This window comes from Artemia sp. Qi Xiang Cuo, chromosome 20 (genome assembly GCF_049724085.1).
Source record: "Artemia sp. Qi Xiang Cuo chromosome 20, ASM4972408v1, whole genome shotgun sequence".
NCBI classification, from domain to species: Eukaryota; Metazoa; Arthropoda; class Branchiopoda; order Anostraca; family Artemiidae; genus Artemia; species Artemia sp. Qi Xiang Cuo.
Window position 1 is genome coordinate 5,666,627 of NC_142813.1, and position 22,919 is coordinate 5,689,545.

The window sequence follows — 22,919 nt, forward strand, 5'->3', positions numbered from 1 at the left end:
ATAAATTGCGGCCTCTGGAGTTCAGATTTTTTCTTAATCAGTCTCCAAATTAGGTATAATTTAAATACTGTATTGTACGTGCAAGACGTTGTTGTTTAATATTTTTCTTGTTATTCCATCAAAGGAACTGAGTCCTCAAATACTTCTGTGTTCTGCTTTAGAGGAAAAATAACAGCTGGTTCACTATTACGACACACACTAGGTTAAAAGGTATGATACAGTGATTACTGAGTTCATTGAGTGCAATGGCAAATACAATTAAAACACAAATCCGGTAGGAAGTATACGCTGCTGCTTATTAAATATAAAGGGATTAAAAAGTATGAAAAGAGACTCTTTATCTTAAAAATATTTGAATGTTGTTGCCCGTGTTACTTTTTTCTTGAATTTACGTGTCTCATTATGTAATATGTACCTTCAGAATTTTAAAGGCTTGACAGACTTGTCTGTCTATTTGGATTAGAAAGGTTAGTCACTCGGGATGTTTTGAAAAGATTTGAAACTCTTTCTTACTAAGAAAAATTGGCGGTAGGACAAAAATTGGTGTCGCATCGAAATTCTTTGTTGGCTGGCCACGGCGCGCCACACTTTTTCTTACAAATCAGCTGTTTGCTACTGAAAAAAAAAACTTGTGCTAAGTTGGAATCAAAAATTTGCAGAGTGGACCCGCGTAATATTTCGATAATTACCCATTTAATAGCGCTACGGGCAACAGCATAATTATTCTCTTAAAAAGCCAAACCAAAAGGGTATAAAAGAAATATCTAAAAATATTTCTACTAAAATAACGGATGGTTGCTCCTAAAATTTGTAATTTGATTATTCTTCCAAATCACTCTATTTTAGGCCATAAACGACACTCAACTTTGCCTAATGAGCAACGTCTTCAATCGTGACAATTCAAATTAAAGTTTCATGGGTGATTCTGTGATGTGTAGTTAACCTGTTTTTGCTGTAAAATCTTACTTCTCTGATGCTTTGTTCAGACTTTTTTGTTTTCTTGATCAAAGTGCTAGAATCTTAAAACTCAATATTTTCAGTCAAATGTTTGTATGACCAACAGAACAGAGAACTTTGATGATGTTTCGATAAATTTTAGCATTAGATTTTAATGTTATCTATTTAATACAAGAAACAACAAATTTTCCTTCACTCTTTTATTTTAAAAAGATATTATTAACAGCATAGATAAGCCCCTTCACATAAAATAACATGTTAAGAAAACAATTCTTACTTGATAATGTGCAGAATGATTATTGGCTAATTAACACATTTTGCATGAGGAGAACTTTTATATCTTCACTTCTTTCATTGTTTTACACTGTTTCTAACTCATTTCTAGTTTTTTTTTGTCTATTCTCTAAGTCTTGAAAAATATATTCAAACAAATGTGCAACTGCCATCTAACCTAATCTAATTTTTCATTATTTTTCTATTAACATGTAATATGAGAAATAAATAGATGGCACTGAGGGTTTTTAGTTTGTTTTTGAAAATGGTGCTGAGAAACATTGTAAAAGTGCATTGAGATTAAATTTCTAACCAGAAAATGGGAATAGGAGCTTAGATGCAAAATATACAGTAGTATATTTAAGCAAGCCTAAGCTCCCCAGAAATTTTATATGATTTTCTTAAAGAGTTTATTTTCTCACTTGTAGCAATTTTATTGATTTCTTGCAGAAGAGTTTGGTAGTTTATTTGAAATAACTAGATTTTATTTTTGTTTTATATAGGCTATCTATTAAGAATATTCATTTTTAAAACCTATTTCACATTATGGACTGTAATTTGTCATTCCCTTGGTCATTACATCCCTATGTTCTAGTTTTCAGTCTATTTCACTGCAAAATTGTTGTCATTTTTTGAATTTTAATCTTGGGATTAAGGATTATCAGTGTTTGTTTTTCAAGTGACTCAGTATGCCAAGAAGTGGCAAAATATTTGGAAATTAGAGGAATAAAAAGTGCCCTTTCCTGTAAACTTCTTGTCCTTCATAAAACGACCTCAAAACATCATTAATTAACTAAAGGTTTGAACTGCTTGGGTCTATGATAGCATTGAAAAGCCACAACAGTTCTGATTTATCTCAAATTTTGCATACTTAAAACCTGGGCAATAATACCTTCAATCATTATTTTATTTTAAAAGACTACACAAAAACTTTAGCTCAAATTAGCAATTCTAAATTAAAATTATTTCTAAGAAGCTGTGAGTTGAAAGTATATTCTTAATTTTTGGAACCAAGGCTGCATTTTGCTTATTTTATTTTACTGCTCAGCTTTGGCAAAAAAAGATGAAAAATTAAATAGGTCTAACTAATGACAAAAGCAGTAAATTTATAAAACAAATAACTTATTTTAGGTGAAAGCAGATTTTATTTTGTTCATTTAAATTGGACCATTTTGGCAATACTACAGAAAAGCAAAGTTAACAACTTTACCCATTCCAGAAGACCTACTAGGATTTTGGAAAAAAGAGATAAATAAGACTAAAAGTTTTTGCAAATATCAACCAAATACCCAACTTTTTTCAAATTTGCAAAAAGATTTTAGATCTTTATTTGGCTAAAACTATTTATAATAATTAGACACATCAGTGCAAGACTTCCTTTGCAGGGTTTATAGAATTATAGAATTGTACTATTGAATTTTGCACCTTCTCTACCAGATGTTAGCATTGCTATCAAAATCGTTTTGAAATTTTGGACTGCTTCAGTTTCTATTGTAGCTATGTTTATTTTTTTAAGTTAGAATAGTTTTGGACTTTTTGTCCAAATTCTACCGAGTCTCAAAAAGTATAGGGTGCTGTCTCCCCATCTGTTGCGGCACCCCCTATGCAATAGAAATCAAATAGAAAGCAGCATCGACTTACTTCTAATAAATTGGAGCCTCTGGAGTTCAGATTTTTTCTTAATCAGTCTCCAAATTAGGTATAATTTAAATACTGTATTGTATGTGCAAGACGTTGTTGTTTATTATTTTTCTTCTTATTCCATCAAAGGAACTGAGTCCTCAAATACTTCTGTGTTCTGCTTTAGAGGAAAAATAACAGCTGGTTCACTATTGCAACATACACTAGGTTAAAAGGTATGATACAGTACAGTTTTTCTAACAAATCAGCTGTTTGCTACTGAAAAAAAAAACTTGTGCTATGTTGGAATCAAAAATTTGCAGAGTGGACCCGCGTAATATTTCGATAATTACCCATTTAATAGCGCTACGTGCAACAGTATAATTATTCTCTTAAAAAGCCAAACCAAAAGGGTATAAAAGAAATATCTAAGAAATATTTCTACTAAAATAGCAGATGGTTGCTCCTAAAATTTGTAATTTGATTATTCTTTGAAATCACTCTATTTTAGGCCATAAACGACACTCAACTTTGCCTAATGAGCAACGTCTTCAATCATGACAATTCAAATTAAAGTTTCATGGGTGATTCTGTGATGTGTAGTTAACCAGTTTTTGCTGTAAAATCTTACTTCTCTGATGCTTTGTTCAGACTTTTTGGTTTTCTTGATCAAAGTGCTAGAATCTTAAAACTCACTATTTTCAGTCAAATGTTTGTATGACCAACAGAACAGAGAACTTTGATGATGTTTTTGATAAATTTTAGCATTAGATTTTAATGTTATCTATTTAATACAAGAAACAACAAATTTTCCTTCACTCTTTTATTTTAAAAAGATATTATTAACAGCATAGATAAGCCCCTTCACATAAAATAACATGTTAAGAAAACAATTCTTACTTGATAATGTGCAGAATGATTATTGGCTAATTAACACATTTTGCATGAGGATAACTTTTATATCTTCACTTCTTTCATTGTTTTACACTTTTTCTAACTCATTTCTAGTTTTTTTTTTTTTTTTTTTTTTTTTGTCTATTCTCTAAGTCTTGAAAAATATATTCAAACAAATGTGCCATTGCCATCTAACCTAACCTAATTTTTCATTATATTTCTATTAACATGTAATATGAGAAATAAATTGTGGCACTGATGGTTTTTAGTTTGTTTTTGAAAATGGAGGAAATGCTCATGGAATCCATGCTTGGGATCCAATTGTACAACAATAAAAAAGTAAAGCTAAAGTTTCTCCCCATGCAAAATGTGTTAACTATGATTGTTCTGCATATTATTAAGTAAGAATTGTTCTCTTAAGAAGTTTCCTTATGTGAAGGAGCATATCTTGGCTTACACTAAGACATTTGTTGCTAATTCATAAAGAGTGTTTCATCAGTCCCTAGAACATTAATCAGAGTAGAATGAACTTTTATAACTCTTATCAGTGTTGTAAGAGTTTCCTAAGAACTTATTTTCTTCCATAAGACTAAAATCTTAGCAGATAGATCAGTCTTGTCAAAAAAACAGCCTATTCCTAAGCTGAAGATAATTGTAGGTTAGGCTCAATATTGTTTTTCTAGGTAACAGTAGAAATTATGTCATGCTCTGACCCTTACACATAATGACAAAATTCTTACTTTTTATGATGTCAAGAAAATTTAAATTCATTGTAATTTTCAGTTGCTCCCAGTTTAGCTTCTCTCCACCCCCGTAATGAATTGATGAAGTTGATAAATTCCTAGAAGAATCTTGATTCAAAATTTCTATACTGAACTACCCACAATGACAACAAGAGATTAATAGGCCTAGCCCACTATTTGGATAAATTTACAATATTTTGTATTACTTTGTTAGGTAGAAGACAAACACACCACTCATGGCACTTCTACTTAGATTAATTTTAAAAAACTTTTCACCAAAGAAGTTTTTCAATGAAAGGTAAAGTGCTACAATTTACCAAATATAAACAGAAATAAAGTCAAATTATAATTCAACCTTAAAACACAAACAATTTACTTTCAATAAATTTAATAATGCCCCAAAAAAACATAAATTACAATAAATAATCAAGTTTAACTTAAAATAAGCCAAAATAGCAGATTTGTAAACAGCAAATGTTGTAATTTCTGCTATTTTAAATAAGCAGAAATTACAAAAAACAGGAGTAAGATGTTATTTGCAATTTACTAACAGCAATTTCTATTTTGACCTGTGAGTTTTAGTTGTCATAACATGAAGAAAAATCACTATAATGACCAAATCTATATGAATATACTTATATGACAATCACTATAATAACCAAGAATGAAAGTGCTAATGGATAAAGATTGGCAGTTAAATATACCTGTATGTTCATTTCTAAAAGTCTCAGCACTTTTGGATTCATTAATACTATAAAAAAAAACTTCAAAACTTATTTTGTTTTTAGTAAAGTGCAAATGATGTTCTGATCTTTAGAAGGCTTAGGGGGTGTTAGATTTACTCAAAAAGACAATCAAACCCCATGCAATTTTCGAAAAGCTTCAGACTAGTTCAAACCATTTCATGGGGAACCTACAGCCTTTAAGTCCCTAAGCAATACCAGATGGGCTTGTTGCATTGAGGCAGTGTATTCATGACTGAAGAACTTTAAAGAAACTCTGGTAAGTCTAGAAGCAATTTTATAGACTGACCACAATACTAGAGGACAAGCCAATGCTTGTCAAGCCAAAATCTTTGAGTATGGAAGATTTTAGCTTTGTATTTGACCCACTCCTTTTAGGAGTTTTGTAATACACTGCAACTTATTGTCAGAAACCCTGCAGTCCAATGGGTAGAAAACTACCCATTTTGAAAGATTCAAAAGTGTATGCCAAAATTTGGAAAATCCCTTTAAAATATGGTATAAATAGGACTTCCCTTAGATAATTATCCCCTCTAAAAAATTCTTTCTTTTGGCCAGCTTCAAAAGAAAAACCTAAATTTCTTGATCTATCCTATGTTTTTACATATTTTTACAGTGTATCACAGATGTTGCATGCATACCTTGTGTAATGTATTTCTACTGAAAGTAATTTTGTTTGAATCCAATGCAGTACTGTATTCAATGTTTTTTTAGTTACATATATGTAACTAAACATATATAAATGTAGTAATACATAAATGTTATAATATACTATAAAATTTAAGCTGAATTATATTAAATAATATGCCAAAACCACCAACTTTGAGTGCATTTGGGACCTTGAACTTAATTTAAATATAGTATAACTACAGTCAACCTGAATCATTTTTTACCTTTATAATCAGAGCTGCTCTGATGGTTTTACTTTTGGACTTTCACTTGACTTTATAACTGCTTTCACTGAGTAGAATCAGTGCATAGTCTTTTAAAGGTGTTTTTCACTTGTAGATTCAAGAATTTTTGACAAAGCTGGCATTAGATTATTTGAAAAGAACTCCATTTGAATTCCTCCAACAATTTTTGACAACTTGTCAACTTTTGTCAGTTTTTAATTGTCACTAGTGTAACTCCTTTAAATTATCTTTAAGGACTTCTTGTTGTACCTTGCAAATAATGAGAACAAGTTTGATATGCAGATCTTGTTTCGTTAAGCAATCATGAAAATACTGCTAATGCTGATACTAATTATATTTCCACACTGCTTGAATAGGAACCTGACCTCTTTCAATTGGCCCCATCTGCTAATAGAGATAGATGTTTTTATCTAAATGTATAAAATGCTCATGCATGCAGGTTAGACACTTAAGGGGTTTATAAGCTCTTCCCAGGGGGGCTTTAATTTTTTTACTATTCATGTATTTTTACTTGCTTTTTCAAAAGAAGTTCTTGTAGAGGGGGCTACTTTTGAAAATCAAGAAGGGACATCAACAGTTACAAGAAGGTAGAACACAAAAAAGGTTCTTTACATACATCTATGTTCAAGGTTGCCTACAGGCTGGAGGTCAGAGTGCTCAAGGTCATCTATATTAATATCAGCATTCTTCAGCCTCATAAATGACCGAAAATCATGCAGAATGTCTTGTCTGCATGATTGAAAATACCCGCTTCCCCCTATTAACTTCTACAAGAGGGGAGGGGGTCTGTGTTTTGATTTAATATAAGTTTAATTTACATTAAACACATATTAATTTAATTAATTTAAAAAACAATAACAATCAACTAGATTACCCTCTCCCTAAATATCTTCTTATGATTCAGATGAAGGTGCTGAATGTGGTTCAGTGTCAAACGGGCTATCCAGCAGTACCTTTTTGCAGCTGGAGCGTGGGGCTGTATTTGAGGGTGGCCAGCATTTACCCCCAAGAAATTACCCCCACGACCCCCCTGCAGAAAATGCACCCCACAGAAAATCAAAATCTAAAATCAATTTATCTGCAAATAGTATAGTAGCACTATTGTAAGAAATAGAGGGATACCACCAGATGGCTAATTTGACAGTGTATATATATACAAATGTTTAAATTAGCCAACCAGTATTATAAGCCTAGGAACCCAGCTGGACATAAGGAAACATGTCAAGAAAACAAGGTAAAATTTGCAGTGGGCCTTATAATTTAGCTAGGATGAAAGTGAAAAGGTCATTTGATGCCTTTTTTATGCTCTTTCATAATTCAATAATTGCTTCTGGGGCAAATTGGTTCTTGAGTCCTTAAAGGGGCCCCAAAGGTATTTCATTTTTGTAACCGCACAAAAAAGTTATCAACACTAGCTAAGTTATTAAAAAGTGGTTAAAAACATATCACTGGTTTATAAATAGGTTGTTCAAGAGTAATATATTTCAAAAATACTTATTTATAACAATTATAATATCATTTATTTGGCAACTCAAATATAAACCACTTTCCTACAATTTCAAGTTTTTCAAATGCTGTCAACAAAAAGCCTACTGCTGAATTTTGCAATTTGAAACTTTGCTGTTGACAATTCAGGGTATATTCAAATTCAGTGTATATATTTGCACATTAGGGGGGTGAGGGTGGGTAAATTTGCAGTGGGCCACATAATTTAGCTAGGATGAAAGTGAAAACATCATTTGATGCCTTTTTTATGCTCTTTCATTATTCATATAAAATACCTTCAGGGCCCCACAAAAAATAAGGCTTTCTAAAATTGAAAATTTTATTTGAGTTTTTTTTTTTAGTTTCTGTAGGTGAAAGGAGTTTCGGTACTTGTGTATTATGGGCCACTCACTCAAGTTACGCTGTGTAAAACTCAAAAACAAACCGGTTTCTTTGTTAGTTTTTTTCAGTTTAGCACAAAACAAGACAAGTGACAGAATATATGGGAAATATATAATTTGGGCTATATTATGCACATAAGGGGGGGGGGGCAAAGTATTTGGACAGTTTGAAGGCAGAAAACAGTTCTTTCTTGGTATATGGCCACTAAAAAAATACAGAAGAATAGCATGGTATCTAGAAATTTCGTTAACTAAAAAAAAAAAATCTGAGTATAAAGTAAATGTAATGTTTCGTTTAAGTATTTTTTCAAAGTGTTAAGTTTTTTTGTTTTTTCAATGACAGTTTTTCCAAGTATTAAGCACTATTATTAGGTTAATCTAGTATTTCATTTAAGTGTTTGATGATGATTGCTCATCAAATTTTGTGTTATTTGTGCCTTTCATTATTGTTATTTTACTTTGCTTATGGCCATATATTTGGCTTTAAAATACACTTATCTATCTTTCTATCTAATATGCAGAATAATTTTACCAAACACATTTTGCATGCAGACCCGCTATACTCTATTCCCCTTCCCCTAGTGTGCAAATCTATAGCCCAAATTTATTTCTTAAGTAACAAAGATACTAACAAAAAAAACAGTGTGTTCTTGAATTTTATACAGCATAAACTTGAGTGAGTGGCTCATAAAACACAAGTACCAAAATTCCTTCCTACTACAGAAATTAGAAAAATAAAACTCAAACAAAATTCTCAAATTTGGAAAACCTTATTTTCCATGGGGGGGGGGAGAATTTAGTGAATATTCTTGTTTTACCTAAAATTTAAGTGAAAACCCAGAATTTTAGTATTAAAGTACCAAAGCTGCTGAGTTTGAATTGGTTACGTGAAAACTAACATAAATATATTTTGAAAAATCACAAAGAATTGAGAATTAAATTAAAAAAAAAGATCTCTAAATGGAGTTTTGGTAATAGAGGATCGTAAATCTATAAAGAAACATGGGTAAAAAATCAACAAAACAAAGCTAAAAATATACGGTAACAAATGACTTAAAAAGATGCGGCTCTCCTTTGAAAGTGTAACTGCCTTGGGAATCAATAAATTGTTAGGGTTTGTATTTTATGTACTAAAATCATTGTCTAATTTAACTATTTAGTTTTGCTTGTTTATTTTTATGTTTCAGCATGACAGCACTGACTAAAATGTGGCACTGATCTAAAGACTGGATAATTTTAAATCAACCACAATTAAAATCCTAGAAAATGGCAATGTTCAGCTTTGAACAAACCTAATATAGGCCAAGGGGGGGGGGAAGTCTTATTTCGATGTTTTAGGTATTTGAAGCAGAGAATTAAAACAACTTCAAATATTCAAATGATTAACTCATAACAAAAATTTGATTAAAAAAAGGAACAGAAACCAATTTAGAAAAAAATATTCCCCAAAGTTATTTTTTTTTAAAGAAAGGTATGTGGCAGTAATAAATTAAAACATGTAGAAATTAATTCAAATAATAGGTCAAATTAACAACAAGAGAAATTACTATGAACGAATATATGAAATATTAACACAAAAATAAATTGATATTGTTAAAAGTGGTGCTATAGCCTACTTAAAGCCTATAAAGGCTAGTGTGTAATTTTTGCTTTAACTAAAAAAAATGTATCGAAACAGTTTATCTTTTACCATTATAGAACTTAAAAATTGAAATTGCTGGAATTCTTCTTTTTGTGTATCATTGTATTTTAAACAATCAATCGAGTTCCATTATCCGGATGTGCAGTAGATTTTCATTAATGCTTTCTTCCTTTTGAATCAATTCCTTGTAATTGTGTAGAAAACTAACTGATGAATCAATTACTGAAAAGGCAATTCAAAATTTTTCTTTAACTAACTAGACAGATTGATGTTCTTCTTCTTTGTTAGAAAGCACTTGGACTCTATCATTTGGTGTCCTTATGGCTTCAGAGTTGGTTGGTTCTCCTCCATGGCATTGAATTTATATTCTTCCAAGGGGGAGAGAAAACTAATTTGGCTTTTTCATAAGGGCCAAACAAGAAAACAGTAGGGCCTGCTACCTTCTCTCCGCAATTTCAGAGTAAACTCCGCAGGTACCCCTAAGACTCTTACGACAGGACTCTCCCCTTCTTCTGCTTGTTGACCCTTTTTGTTACAATTTACAGGACTTCTTTTATAAAAATCGATGCTTTGGAAGAAGTCAATGATCCTCTTGGAAACCCATCTCTCTTTTGAGGCTGGGAAGTCTGCTTCTAGTAACAGCTTAATATTTTCCTGCAATCCTAACTTCTTGGTTGTTCTTTTCAGCTCAGATGAGATTGTTGCTGACTTTGGGCATTCAAATAGCAGATGCTGCATAATCTCTATTGTTGATGCCCCATTGGCGACAGAAAGGGCTTGGGTGTTTTTTCCACGAGTGTTCTTTTCTCCTGAGAATCATTGCTTGGATCTTAATCCTCAGAAACGCCAAGTTATCCCTCTGGTCTTTAAATATGAGCTTCAATGGGCTATAGTGAAGTAATTTACCATTTCTACATCTCAGAACATCCCTAAGTGTGATAGATACCGAGTTTTGGCCAATTCCGGAAGACCTCTGGATTGCTTGTTTTGCTAGTTTATCAACTTCCTTGTTAAAACGTATTCCCTGGGGCTGGGGATTTGTTGGAAAGCTAGTTCTACTCCCTCCTTGGCAAGGCCTATTATCAATTCTCGCAACCGATGGACATCTCGTCGGACATCAAAATGGATTTTCTGGATAGTATGTAGAGATGATTGGGAGTCTGAGAATACAACTGCCTTTTTTTCTGGGAGGAGGATTAGCGTGGACCACCTTCAGAGCCTCGTATATTGCAGCTATTTCAGCCGTGAGGACAGAGGAGCCGTCGGAGAGCAGTTTTGAAATATGGAGGTTTAGCTGGGGGATGACTGCTGCAGCAGCTGCTTTACCTGCTTGTGCAGATTCATCTGTATAAATTTCCTGGAACTCATGGAACTTTGTCACTCTTATTTTTTGGAATTCCGCTTGAGTTATTACTGGAGGGATATTTTGCTTCTTTTCCGCAATTAGCCGGAGACATACATTAACAGGAGTTACCCTCCATGCTGGAGGAAAAAGCAGAGAAGGGAAAGATAAATGGTCGTATTGACAGGTTGGGCATTTGGAAACAAAAGTATCCCATGCCCCAATTCTCCCTGAAGATTGAGCACTCATTTTCCCAAATGTTAATGGGTACAGTGGGTGGTCTAAGCCATATGCCTGAATCCTTGTAAACTACCTTACTGATAGCATTTGGCTCTGTTAAACTATCGAAGAAAATCCAGTTATTTGGCGAACTTTTGCTCCCTCTGAGTGGTGGTGAAGCCCTAAAGCAGTTCTAAGAGATATATTTTGAAAGGTCTCTAGCTTTGCTTTGGTGGTTTTACTAAAATTGATGTATCCTATCAGTCCATAATCAATTTTTGATCTGATAAACCTCTTATAAAAATCCAACAGAACTTCAGGAGAATTTGCCCAGGAGAAGGAAGTAAGTCGTCTAAGGATTGATATTCTTTTCACGCGAGACCGCTTCACAGCTTCCACTTGAGCATTCCATGTGAGCCTTTGATCCAAAGTTAATCCTAAAATCACAGGGCTGGGTTCAAGCTGAATTATTGAGCCTTTCATGTAAAGCTGTGGTGCTTGGACATTTTTTTTTATTATAGAAAATTGCTGCTTTCGTTTTAATGGCTAATACTGGAAGGGACATCGTTTCTGAGAAAGCTTCTAGTTCAAGTATGGCTTTTTGTAGATTAGTGTCCAATTCTTCAATTGAGCATCCGCATTTCCAAATAGTGACATCATCCGCATACTCCCTTTTGGATATTGTTGAACTTGAAAGTTCAAATTCAGATATCATCAGCAGAAAAGGCAGAGGGCTGAGAGGAGATCCCTGGGGTTGCCCTGCCTCAAGCGTTTTGACTTATGAGAGTGACTGATTTACCTGAACCCTAAAAGTCGGTAAGGTAATTCCAAACAAAATAGATAAATGGTTCAGGGATGTCCATTGAAACAAAGATTGCACATAGCTTCTCTTTAGTTACATTTCCCTATGCATTTTCATAGTCCACCAGTAAGACTAGTATAATTATGCCTTGTTCCAAGGCTGCTCAGATGACTTTTTCATGCCACAAGATTCCATCAAGTGTTGACATACCCTTTCTAAAGCCTGACTGTGATTGCGGGAAGAGGTTATTTTTCTCTGCAAACCATTCCAGTCTCGTTTTGATCATCTTTCCCATTATTTTCCCAAGAACTGGAACAGAGATATAGGTCTGTAAGAAGAGGGTTTTTCTTGAGGTTTACCTTTTTCCCTAATTGGCTTAATGGTAGCTTGTTTCCAAATGGTTCAGAAATCCTCTTTCTGCCATACTTCATTATACACCAAAAGCAAATTTTGGTGGAACTTTTCCCCTGCTCTTTAACCCTAGTATATCCTATTTCATGTTCTAGTGCTGATTTTGTATTTACTGCATCAAGGGTCATCTTTAATTCATTCATTGAGAAAGGACTAATCAGTGTCTCTTTGTGTTGTGGTTTGCCATATAATTTGCAGACTAGTGGACGGCCAATTGGTGTCTGGACTTTGTGTTTTTGGTACAAGTCAGCAAGGACTTCTGCCTTTTGCTCCTCATCTTGAATTGAGGAGCCATCTATTTCAAATGTTGGGATTTTTTCCAGCTGATCCTCTTTGCCAACCATTCTATTAATAAAATTATGCACTTGGGCTATGGGGATATTTGCATCTAATTTTTCAAAAAAGGTGGATTTTGTTTGTCTTTGACTTGTTTGACTTTTGCTTTCCTAAAATAAGATCTCAAAGGTGGTTTGGATGACTTTCTGGGTATTGCTTTCTCTGCTGCATCTAGGATTTTATTAGTCAAGGCTTGGGTCCTATCATAGAGACTAGGTAGCCTCTCTAATTCTGAGTAGTCTTCTTCTTCCAGAAATTGTTTGAAGATTTTCCAGTCTACTCTGTGATGTTGGAATTAGTATGTAGCTGGGGTTGGAGTATATGAAACACCTCCAATAGAAGTGAGAATGGTGCAGTGGTCTGTTTGTAACTCTGGGATCAGCTTAATGTTTACATTTGTCAAAAACTCAGGTGGGGCTATTTGAAGGTCTATTGTTCCAAAGCTTTTTTCTTTTGGGTTGTAGTGTGTTTTTAGACCATATGGGGTAATAACCATCAAATTAAGTTCTAGAATTGTTTTCTCTACACTATTTCCCTGCCAGGTTTGATTGTTTGGTATCTTCCCATAGATAGCTGTGAGTATTAAAATCTCCCAAAACTATGGTTTTGGGGTCCTGGGTTACTTCTTTTATCACTTCATATACGTATATTATTTCTTCCATTTGGGTTATAAAGTAAGACTACTTTAAGAAGTTCTTCATCATGTTGTAAGATTTCCACTGCAATTGCATCAACTTCGTTAGGTTATACCTTTGGGGCTACCCAAGAATGTGGGATCCCTTTTCTTAAATAATTTCTGAGACCATACTGGCTAATCATAATAAAACAGAAAATCGCGAAGAAAGAAAGAAAACGAGGACAATTAACCGCCAGTGAATTAAGTGACAAACAGAAAAGAATCCTTAAAAAACATAAACTTAATGTCACCTTTAAAAATTCAAATACCATAAAGAGCTTCTTCAACAGCGGCAAAGATAAAACCAGCCCTATTCTGGGTAGTGGTGTTTATAGAATTCTTTGTTCTTGTGGCTGTTTTTATGTTGGTAGAACCCAACAGCAATTGGGGGAGAGGTTATCTGAGCATAGGTCCTCAATCGACAAGGCCATGAGGCTACGCCAAAGGCCTGAGGTTTTCGATTCCGCCTTGGCTCAACATGTGTATGACAGTCCACACCATTTCATTTAAGTCTGACAAAACCTCCATTGTTGCCCCCATTAAAGGTCTGACGCAGGTTTTCAGGTAGGCAGTTGAAATAAAAAAGCACATTCACCAAAAGTTAGATCTCAATAGAGACACTGGAGAAACTTTTCTAAGTCCCATTTATGAGGAAATTATTAATTCTGATTGTTTTTACATACATCCACAAAATTATAGTGTGCAATCAAATAGATTCTCTGATAATAATCATACTGGAAAGCGATTAGCCTTTAAGAGTGCTTTACATAAAATGGGATTGTGAAATGCCATTTAGACTTGTGTTTTTTATTCAGTTATCCTTTCACCGCTACTGAGAAAAGGTCGTCCAATTTTAGTTTTGTGTTTTTATTTTAAGGTTTGGTTTTTTGTATTCTTGTCAGTTTTATTCTGCACTGATGACGGTCAAGCGGAGGTTTTGACCGAAATATTTGCATAATTTTTCAATTTTTTCACTGGCTGTTAATTTCCTCGTTTTCTTCCTTTCTTCGCGATTTTATGTTTTATCCCTTTTCTTACCACCAGGGCTACACCACCTCCTTTTCTTCTGGTTGATCCGTCTTTCCTGTATGTCTCATAGCCTTTTATTTGGATTTTTCTCATATTATGAAGGTTAGTTTCCTGTAGGCATATTGTATCTACTTCATGTCTTGAAATAAAAGTGGTTATCTCCTCCAGTTTCATATTGCCAAGAGACACTACATTCCATTGTAGAATATTTATTTTAGTTGTCTTCATTTTAGTTGTGTTCATTTTAGTTGTCTGACATTCTGGTTGAGTTTATTTCTTCTTTGGCTGGGGACTGAAAATCCTCTTCACCTGACGAGCTGTTGGTTTTCAGTGGTGAAACAGCATCCAATTTGTCTATTTGTTTCTTTTTTGAGTTTTTCTTAATGTTTTGGTAAATTGGCTGTGCTTCAGTTTTGTCTAGCTCGTTTGGTTAGGTTAGCTTTGGTGTTTGGATTGATGGTAGTTCAATGATAGTTTCTGGGTTTGGTGGGATAGCTACATTTTGTTTGATGGTTTGCAGCTGCTGCACTGCTGTTTTCCACATTTCTGTTCCAAGTAGCCTAGCATACTGATAGCTTTTCTTGTGAGGATGTTTTTCATTTGTGTAGTTTCATTGCTGCTGTCAATGAGAAAGTGGTACTGTTAGATAGGGAGGCTCATTTCTACCACTCCTCTCCCTCCTTGTTGGTTGGTATTGTTGGGTTTTGTGTTGGAATTTGTAGAGGGGAAGGCCGGTTTAATGGTTGAATACCTGTTATTAATTGATTTGATGGTAAAACCTTTTGAGGTTTAGATTTTGATGGCAAAGGTGTAAGTTGTGGGGGCTACCAAGGTGCTGTTGTTGATGTAGGTTGCTTTGGTGCTTGTGTTTTAGGAATTTTAGCTGCTACCACTGAATATGGCAGGCTCATTTTATCAGAAAATCTGAGGATTTGTACTCTCTTCTGGTATGCAGGGTAAAGCTGTTTTTGGAGAGATGAGTGAGTCCTGCTATTACAGTTTTTGCATAATGTAAAAACTACCAATGGTCATTTCAAAATTTTACCTATACATCGATTACCTGTGCTTTTGAATCTGTAATATCCTCCTATTACAGACCAAAGTAGAAGAAAAAGGTAAAGATTTACAGAAATGGAAATACTGAATAAGAATAGAAGAATGGTCTTTTTTCTAAAAGTACGTAATAGGCTACTCAGAAAGACATCAAATTGTATGATCACAATAACCAGAAATTATTTGTAGACATCTTTTAAAAATTAAGTCTTGACAGTTCAAAAATTCTGTGTTGACACTTATGTAATTATATTTGACCAGATTCACAACTGAATCTGGTTTGAAATGAAATTCAACGTTTTGTATTATTTAATGTACCTCTTCATAAAAGTATAACTTCAGTAAGTTATACTTTTGAACAATTCGCTATTTGTAACACTAAAAAAAAAAACAACTCAAAAATGCAAAAAACTAAATGCTTTAGAGGGTTAGATACGTGGAGCTACCAACCCGTCAGACCTACGCAAGACTCCGTGACACACCCCTCTGGACTCCAATGACGTCATACGACTTACCACGTTTCAAACGGACATTTGAAATGAAATTCAACGTTTTGTATTATTTATTGTACTTCTTCATATTGTAGGTAAATTCAGTAAGTTATACTTTTGAACAATTCGCTATTTGTAACACAAAAAAAAAAAACTAAAAAATGCAAGGAAATAAAAAAACAAAAAAAACAACAAAGACTTAGAGATATCTTCACAAGGAATTGAAACGAACAAGTTGTACTCAACCAACGTTTGAGAAGTATTTAGATAAAGCACTTGAAAGTAAACATGTCTCCTTAACTTGGTTATGCAGGCTGTATTCACTAATAGATAACCATTTTAAAATACAGCTTTTGGTACTTATATTTTTATTTCCCTCTACTTTCGAGCGTTTCGATATTCGAACACGTTTCAGGAACCGGGTCTGTTCGAAAGTAGTTAACCACCTTTATTTATGTTAATCGCCAAATTCTAGTAAAATCAGCATAATGTATTACTGCTGCTAATAACAATTTCTTGCAGCTTAGAGCTGGCTGAAGTCAGTACATCTGTTAAAGCCCCTACTCCAACCCCCCGTCCTCATTTTGAGCTTCAGTTTGTGCTCCCTCTCGTGGAATTCTAGCTTTGCTTAAAACCTTTCTTATAGACTTTTCCCATCAAATTAGAACGTGTCTATCCTTTGGTTTGGTCCCAGCATCTTGTTCTACTAAATAAAGTCCCTCTGACAACCTATTTAGGGCCCCATTGTTTCTTCTCCATGGTATTTGAAACTTTTATTGTTAAGCAGGAAATTGGAAATGTTTTTCTTTGAATAAAAAAAAATTCAGATTTTATATAAAAAGTGGAACTCTAAGACCAACTACAAAATAGAGATCAAAAGTAGAAAGTAAAAAAGTAAAAAGTAGAGACCAACTAGAAAGCTTAAAATGAGCAAAGCTTAAAATCATGAACGAGACCCACCATGCCATCTCATTCTGTTTAAATAAACTGGAAACAAAAAGAATTTAAAACTGACAGTAAAGCAAAGCTCAAAACGAACATAAATTAAACAAATAATGTCAGTGTTTCCACCCCCCCCCCCTTAAAGGCTAGCAAATCATTTGCGTGCTACTGAAAAGTTTTTTGTGTAGGAATGGATTTACAAGAAAGACTTGGTGTGGGGCTGTTGGCACTGAAATTTTTCCAAAAAAGACTTTTTATGCAGTTGAAAGGAACGTATTTAAATAGAAGAGACCATTTGAAAGTATTTTATACACATTTGTGTGTGTATTTTATACACTAAAACTAAATTGGCACTGAAATTGAGCAGTTTAGTTTAATTTATTTTGTTCTTTTTAATCATTTAAATTAATTTTTTAAGTTTAGGTTAATTTAGTTTGACAGGATTTAGGTCTTTATTCTATAATAGGTTTGAAAATTAATGTTAAGAAGACTAAGTCACTAAGACTAGGAATAAGTGAAGATGAAAAGGTGACGTTGGGTAATGAAAAGATTGATCAGGTCGGCAGCTTCACTTACCTTGGTAGTATTATTAGTAAAGATGGTCGGAGCAGTGAAGATGTTAAAAGTAGAATAGCTAAGACTCAGGGTGTTTTTTTTCACAGCTAAAGTTTGAAAGAGTAGGAAGATAAATCTGCAAACCAAAATTAGAATATTAGAATCTACAGTGATGACAGTGGTCAAATATGGCTCTGAAGCATTGGCGCTCCAAAAGCGGATGAAGATTTGCTAGATGTTTTCCACCAGAGAAATTGCTTAAGGATTGTTTTGGGTGACCGGCTGACTGACCGTATTTCAGACAATAGGCTATACGAAAAATGTGGTTCAATACCGCTCTCTCGGGCTATAATGAAAGAAAGGTTGAGGTGGCTAGGACACGTGGTTCGGATGAAGGATGACAGATTGCCGAAGATTGTTCATTTTCGGCCAACCGTCTAGGGCTAAACGGAAAGTAGGTCGGCCTCGTCTGGGGTGGGAGAACGTCATAAAGAAAGATTTAAAGGAAATGGGAATTTTGTGGGTGGGTGTAAAAAGGGAGGCTTTGAATAGGTTGGGGTGGAGGAGGAGCGTGCGTAGCTGTGTTGGGCTCAGGTGGCTTGGTGCTGCGGTGAGTTTTTAGTTGTAGTAGTTCTAGTAAAAAAAGGAAAGCTGCATAAAATCATATTTTGCTTTCATTAAAGAACAAATGATACTCTGGTCTTTTGGGAAGTTGGGGGAGGGTTGTGTCATTTATGTTCGTTTCATGTTTGGCTTCACTGTTAGTTTTGGAACTCGCTAAAGATGCACAATTCTGAAAATGCTACATAATCCATTTTGTTTGGCTTCATTTTTAGCTCTGGAACTCACTAAAGATGCACAATTCTGAAAATATTGCATATTCGTTTCATGTTTGGATTCACTGTTAGTTCTGGAAATCGCTAAAGATGCACAATTCTGAAAATGCTACAAAATATATTTTTTTTTGCTTCACAGTTATTTCTGGAACTCACTAAAGATGCACAATTCTGAAAATATTGCATAGTCGTTTCATGTTTGGCTTCACTGTTAGTTCTGGAACTCACTAAAGATGCGCAATTCTGAAAATGCTATATAATACATTTTGTTTGGCTTCACTGTTAGTTCTGGAACTCACTAAAGATGCACAAGTCTGAAAATGCTATATAATCCCTTTTGTTTGGCTTCATTGTTAGTTCTGGAACTCGCTAAAGATGCACAATTCTGAAAATGCTGCATAATTCATTTTGTTTGGCTTCACTTTTAGTTATGGAACTCACTAAAGATGCGCAATTCTGAAAATGCTATATAATCTATTTTGTTTTGCTTCACAGTTAGATCTGGAACTCACTAAAGATGCACAAATCTGAAAATGCTACATAATCCATTTTGTTTGGCTTCACTTTTAGCTCTGGAACTCACTAAAGATGCACAATTCTGAAAATGCTACATAATCCATTTTGTTTGGCTTCACTTTTAGTTCTGGAACTCGCTAAAGATGCACAATTCTGAAAATGCTATATAATCCATTTTGTTTGGCTTCACTGTTAGTTCTGGAACTCGCTAAAGATGCACAATTCTGAAAATGCTACATAATCCATTTTGTTTGGCTTCACTGTTAGTTCTGGAACTCACTAAAGATGCACAATTCCGAAAATATTTGCATAATCCATTGAAAAAGCTGCGGCCGGCAATTTCACCCTTAAACTGAGATCAACTAGAAATTAAAAGGGTTGATTGGGTTGGTTATCCAGTGAGACCACAATTTTTGCTTGCTGTTTTAGCTGAGTGGTTGGTATCCTATGTCATTGGGCATGGGGTCTGAGTCCTGCTGTCATGGATTTTTGAATTGGAACGCAGGTCTGTGGCGTGACTCTGTAAGCCTAACCAGAGTTGACCCATATCTAAATGAACACCTGGAGAAATCCGTGGAAGGTAAATAGGAAGGGTTTGGGGAAGTAAAGGATGGCTGGCCCACAGCCCCTCTTTCAAATTCTGGCGGAAGAGCCAAAGAACAGAGATCAGCAGTAAGGCTCAGTGCTCTCTATTTTTTTTTTTTTTTTTTTACCTTTACTGTTTTAGCTCTGGAATGAACCTGTAGTTGTTTAAAATGAAAGAGAATTAATGATTTAATAAAAAATTTCTAGGGCACAATTTATAAAATTTTTGCTTATTTCATTTTTCTCCGTAAAAGTTTAAAGCTTGTGCAACAGCTTTCCTTGACTTTCTATTCCCCTAACAGTTTAATGTGATAGGAACACTTGAAGTCACGTTTCTTTTTAACCATATGATTTCAAGCTGTGACCTTTCCTGGAAGGGGTTTTCAACTCAGGGAAAAACAATTTCAGATGCTCTAATAGTGTCATATTATAATAATGCTGTATGTATTAAACATACGAAAATAGTTTATCTGAGGTATTATGCCCAAGGTATCAAAAGAGTGTATCTGTAATATCTCGGAAATGGAATGAAGATCTAATTGGTACTTTCAAGAAGCACTGGGGGAAGGAGGGGGGTAAGGGATCTCCCAGTTTTATGTCTAGAGGAAGGGATAAGAGCTGAAACTATTTCTGGTCTCTGAGATAAGTTTTTGGCCAAAAAAGGGCCAACAGTTTTTCCTGAAAAGTTCGAAAGCTTGAGTTTCTTTTAAATAATTTGAGATTTAACGGTTTTTTTTCCAGGAAGGAGTTTTTAGATCCATAGACAAACAGTTTCTGATGGTCTAACAGTTCTATATTGTAATAATTTTGTATGTAATTATTGTTATTGTTATTGTTATTTATTATAACAATAAATAATTTTATTGTTATTGTGATTCCTGCTTCTTTTTCTAGGTTTGCAAATTTGTCCTTAAACTTTTACCGCTTAGCTCACGGATGAACACGAAACCCTCAATATACCTGACTCTGCCAGCGCAAAAATAAAAGACGAAATAACCTCAGTTTGTAAGCCTACTTTGAAAAATGGCACTAAACATTTAACAAGTTGTCTAGTCAGTGAAAACGTTCAATTACTGGAGAATTCATTTTTAGTGAAATCTGATCTGCTTCCAGCATTAGACCATTGAAACAGCTGTACTGAATTATGAAACAGCCTTCAAAGTAAATGACTCTGAACAGTCGACAAGTTGTTTAATCAGTGAAAACGTTCAATTAGTGGAAAGTTCAATCTTAGTGAAGTCTGAACTGCTCGCAATATTTGGCCATAGTATTGACTCGGGTCTACTAAACGATGAAACAACCTGCAAAGCAAATGGCACTGAACGATCAACAAGTCGTGTAGTCAGTGAAAATGTTCAATTAGTAGAAAGTTCTATTTTAGTGAAGTCTGAACCCCTCCCAACATTAGACCATAGCATTGATTTGGGTCTACTCAACGACGAAACAAGCTGCAAAGCAAATGACATTAAACATTCAAAAAGTAATTTGCTCAGTGAAAACGTTAAATTCATGGAAAATTCAATCTTAGTGAAATCTGAACTGCTTCCAGCACTAGACCATAGTGTTGATTCGGGTCTACTGAACTATGAAACAGCCTGCAAAGCAAATGACACTGAACATTCAACAAGTTGTTTAGTCAGTGAAAACGTTGAATTAATGGGAAGTTCAATCTCAGTGAAGTCTGAACTCCTCCCAACATTAGACCATAGCATTGACTTGGGTCTCCTCAACGATGAAACAACTTGCAAAGCAAATGGCACTGAGCGTTCAACAAGTCGTTTAGTCAGTGAAAACGTTCAATTAGTGGAAAGTTCTGAATTAGTGAAGTCTGAATTCCTCCCAAAATTAGACCATTGCATTGACTTGGGTCTACTGACTGACAGTACAAGCTGCAATGCAAATGTCACTGAATATTCAACAAGTCGTTTAGTCAGTGAAAACGTTCAATTAGTAGAAAGTTCTATTTTATTGAAATCTGAATTCTTCCCAACATTTGACCATAGTATTGACTTGGGTCTACTGAATGACGAAAAAAGTTGCAAAGCAAATGACACTGAACATTTAACAAGTAATTTAGTCACTGAAAACGTTAAATTGATTGAAAGTTCAATCTTAGTGAAGTCTGAAGTGCTCCCAACATTAGGTCATAGTATTGACTCAGGTCTAGTAAACGATGAAACAAGCTGCAAAGCAAATGGCACTGAATGGTCAACAAGTCATTTAGTCAGTGAAAACGTTCAATCAGTGAAGTATGAACTGCTCCCAGCATTAAACCATAGCATTGATTCGGATCTACTAAACGACGGAACAACATGCACAGCAGATGAAGAAGAACGTTCAACAAGTCTTTCAGTCAGTGATAAAATTCAATCAATAGAAAGTTCTACGTTAGTGAAGTCTGAACTGCTCCCAGTATTCGACTGTATCGTGGGTTTTGGTCTGCTGAACCACAATATAGCATGCAAAACAGATGAGAATGAACGCTCAAAAAGTCATTATGTTGAGAAAAAGTCACTCAAAGCAAGCAAAAAACACCTTGAATGTCAAACAGCCAGGGAGCATTTTTCTGATAAGCACGAATTAGTTTACAACTCCAGAGTCTATATTGACCAGAAACCATACAAATGTCAGCTTTGTAATCAAGGCTTTTCTTCTAAAAAGAATCTAAGAGATCATGAAAAAATGCACAACATCCAGACGACTCCAGCAGAGCAGGAGAAATACCTCTGTGAGACATGTGATAAGGAGTTTGTTCACAAGTCTTCATTGGCTCATCATAAGGCTACCCATAAGATTGTAAGGCCTTTCAAATGCAAAATATGCAAAATGGCCTTTTTTCGCCAGGAATATTTGACCAATCATATGAGAATTCACACCGGAGAGAAACCATACGAATGTGCTGAATGTAAAATGAAATTTACTCAAAAGATTACCTTGACTAGACATATACAAACCCATAGTAAAAAAAAACCGTACACATGTAATGTGTGTAAGGAGAAATTCACTAGAGTTTGGAGCATAACCAGGCATATATCAAGAAAGCATGCATGGAAAACAGAGCAAAATTAGTCTGAAGCGTGTAAGAACACTGGATTCCGTGATTTATTCTGCTGTATGAGCAATCAGATCTAAAAATAAATTTTGTTTTGTTATTATCTAATACGAGGGCTTTTTTTCAACCGCTGATTGGCTGTAAAGGAAACTAATTTGACAACCAAAAGTAATTTATTATCAATATCTCTTCCCTACATCGGGCATTTATCATTCTAAAAACTAAACTTAAAAACTTTTTCGTATGCTGACCAATGTTCTGCGTTTTGCAGGTACCAATCTCCTGATTCGATGCCTTCGGCGGGGAGTGCAGTGTGTGGTTGAGGGCAAATCATCTGATGCTTCCAGTGTTTTCCCCCCACTTCCCCAGTTTTCTCCATGTACCCATTTAAAGCTGGGTTGA

The 22,919-nt window shown here is 34.5% G+C and overlaps 1 protein-coding gene across 4 annotated transcripts; it reads left to right on the forward strand.

Annotated features, from left to right (window-relative positions):
- Positions 1-894: 894 nt before the first annotated feature.
- Positions 895-22,619, forward strand: LOC148939804 (uncharacterized). 4 transcript variants are annotated; one of them, XM_089105833.1, is made up of 2 exons: positions 895-954; positions 20,360-22,619. In XM_089105833.1, exon 2 carries the CDS (start codon positions 20,975-20,977, stop codon positions 22,532-22,534), a length of 1,560 nt encoding a protein of 519 aa, XP_088961959.1. In that variant the 5' UTR covers positions 895-954; positions 20,360-20,974; the 3' UTR covers positions 22,535-22,619. The 4 variants fall into 4 exon arrangements, with proteins under 4 accessions (XP_088961959.1, XP_088961961.1, XP_088961962.1 ...); XM_089105835.1 differs by lacking the exon at positions 895-954 and adding an exon at positions 1,020-1,046; XM_089105836.1 differs by lacking the exon at positions 895-954 and adding an exon at positions 3,068-3,086.
- The last annotated feature ends 300 nt before the right edge of the window (positions 22,620-22,919 follow it).